Source organism: Phaethon lepturus, unplaced genomic scaffold (genome assembly GCF_000687285.1).
Source record: "Phaethon lepturus isolate BGI_N335 unplaced genomic scaffold, ASM68728v1 scaffold40996, whole genome shotgun sequence".
Lineage (NCBI taxonomy): Eukaryota > Metazoa > Chordata > Aves > Phaethontiformes > Phaethontidae > Phaethon > Phaethon lepturus.
The window spans coordinates 44,746-47,743 of record NW_010547736.1 but is presented as its reverse complement, the minus strand read 5'-3'; the positions used below and the strand labels follow the sequence as shown (position 1 = coordinate 47,743).

Here is a 2,998-nt window from a genome sequence, read left to right as displayed (position 1 = left end):
AGGTGTGGGGAGGTGGAACCTGTACTAGGAGACAGCACAGCTTTGCACACAAACATTTATAGTGTGCAAATTTGAAACTGTACATAGGAAAACTGAATCCAGGTGCACTTACGTGTACATTTCTGGAAAACATACTTAAGTTTATTTAGCTATATTGCCAGTGAACGTACTTGCAGTTATTAACCAATATGATTCTTGTGGGCAATGTAAGTGGACAAAGCAGTCAGCCCCTCTGAGGAAGAAAATGTTATAATCACATTACATTATCAGGCAATTTAAGATCTCCAAGCCAGCCCAGATGCCAAATATCTTACCCAGAATGGGTGTTTATAAATAGAAGGTAACAATGGTGTATTTAGGTTGCCACATTAAGCAGCAATTTTGTACGTGTTCCTTGCTACTGCATCTACCTGAATGGTTATACATTTTTTGTAAACACATCATTACAATCATTTCCGTTTTCTTTTAAAAAATATTTCTCTGCTACTCCAAAACAAGCTCCTTTATCCTATGAGCTTTCAAGCTCCTTGACATATGGTAGTACTACCTGAGCACTTAAATTCATCCTTCCTTTTTCTCATTTGCTTTAGAAGATACTCTGTGACAGAATTTTTCTGACAAATAAGCCTGTACAGACCAGGAAAATCTGTACTTTTTCAAAAGTAAAAATGACCTCTAAGGTATTTAAAGGATTATGTTAAAAAAAGACTTTGCTATTAAAATAGAATCTCATGTGTAGAGTGTCCTAGATAAATGTCTAAGATACTATTGAACATTTCACAGTGTCCTCATTCAGCCGAACTTGTGACACTACACAAAGAGTAAATTGTTGGCCACTGAATTGTAATGACTTTCCTTCATCTGGTCTGCTTTGGGAATGTATTCTTGGTTACAAAATCTAGTTCAATGAGGCTTTGCACATCTGAGAATTGAAGAAGACAGGCACCAGAGCTGAGAGCAGTTTAGGATTACAGAGCATTTCTCCTTCCTCAACACAGACCTGTACCGAGTGCCTTTTGATTCACATGATGTGCCTACCATCTGACACCAACAAACTTTAAAATGCAAGGTTGATACTTTCAAACACTGCCAGAAGACATTCCAATGGCAATGTCTGGAACAGAAAGACTGAATGTTTGAATGTGCATAGAGATTATCAGGAATCAAAGCTCAAAATAACGCTCAAAATAACATCTCTGCATTCGTATGCACAACACCTCCAATTACACAGAAAAATAGGGTTTACAGATTAACCCACAGGTAACCACGTATACCCAAACAGATACTGAAAATGTGGCTCCCATAGCTTTAAGCTAAGCTAGAACAGACATGGACATTTATTTACTCTATGGTCTCCTCCCTCTTCTCTCTTTCTAAGATCGATGAAGGATTGGATCAGCTGACCTGTAAAGGCCCCTTCCCATCTAAACTATTGTATGATTATACTGGGTCTCTTTAGAGAGACCGAGTATATGCATGTTTAGTCACAGAGCATGTATAGAGACAACATAATCTGAGACAGACAAATGTTTCTGAACAAAATACCCTCTCCAGAAACAGGGCCTGAAATTCTGGAAAATTTGTAATATTCTCAGGAAAAGCTATTGACACATAGTTGTCTTTTCATAAGGGCAACTTCAGAATCAAACTGGAGAACAACAAGCAATGACTTATGAATATTTCATTTACTACCTAACAAAGCTGCAAATCAGCACACACCTAACATGGTTTTACATTCAGCTTTTGGTGTCTCTCTACCTCTGAATAATAACTCCATGCACAACATGCTGCTTTCAGTGAAACCACACACAGAGTACAACACTTCTCGGCTGTATTGCACCCAAGTTTCGTTCTAGGTGAGATGTTTACAAGTGTTCAAGTAATCAACACATACAATTCCCACGGACTTTCAATATTTGTCTTTCTAAGCAAAGTAGGTGCTTTTAAATACCATAACATAATTTGCAGAGACTCTGAAACCTCCCTTACCTCTTTCTTTACCTCTTCTTCATCTTCTAGAGTCAGTGCAGCCAGTTGCTTAGCTCTCTGCTCCATCAGGTTTACATATCTGATTGGATTGGATAAGGCCTCGATCACATCTAGAAATAATGCAAATACTTCAGTTTCAAGCCCCTTATGTTATGGTTCCAGTGCCCCTCAGGTTTTAAGAAAGAAACTGTACTTTTCATACAGATCTGCTGATGATAGGTACTTCGAGGTCCTAGAAACAACAGTGGAGGGGAGTCATGCACCATCACGCACAAATACTCTAACACAAACCCTCTTTGAGTTTGTGCTTGGGTCTTGTGGATGTGCATTTTCTGCAGTGTTTTATGATGGATTTTCAAAGCTTACAGCATCAGCCAAGTAGGATCCTGCTTCACATGCGGCACAGGGGAGCATTAGCGAAAATGTCCTTGTTTAGAGCCGATTACAAAATACAATGCTCTACATTAAGCATGGCACTTTCCTCTGCTTAGGACACAACTACATACCACTGTGTCACGTAAGCAAAGTTTCATTTGTGTTTCAGTGGCAAATGCCTGTAGTATTCCCTCCTTTAGAGTCATATGAAGTCTGCTGAAAGTAAGACTTGGCCCTAATGCTAAACCTCAGGCAGGGTGCTCTAAATCAGGCCATCTTGTATGAATGATGAGACATAATGATCCATCAGATGCACAGGTTTGTTCACAGGATCATTGCCCCAATATGTCAAGTCATCTACACCACATTCATTTTGTGGTTTAATTAACCTTTTTATTTCCCAGTAGGAAAACGTCAGAGAATTACCTGCATAAGTATCAGGTACATAGTCTTTGACCTCTATGTACACAAAGAGAGCTGGCAGCGTCAAAGGTTGGTTCCTCTCGTTCCTCAAACAGATGTAGTGATAGCCTGCAAAACAAGAAACAATCAGTTCAGAGCATAAACTCTTCCACAGGCATTTCCAATGTAATTGTGTTATCATTTGTTATTTATAGTGTGGCTCCAACTGAGC

General features: G+C 39.1%; 1 protein-coding gene across 1 annotated transcript in view; it reads right to left on the bottom strand.

The window, feature by feature from the left end:
- The window catches only part of PLCB1 (phospholipase C, beta 1 (phosphoinositide-specific)), a gene marked incomplete at its 5' end in the record, with an annotated part of 61,767 nt that overhangs the window by 17,864 nt on the left and 40,905 nt on the right, over positions 1–2,998 (bottom strand). Inside the window, 2 exons of the mRNA XM_010289737.1 lie at positions 1,990–2,099; positions 2,791–2,895. Of these exons, the coding sequence (XP_010288039.1) occupies positions 1,990–2,099; positions 2,791–2,895 (215 nt within the window). The remainder of the gene's footprint in view (positions 1–1,989; positions 2,100–2,790; positions 2,896–2,998) is intronic.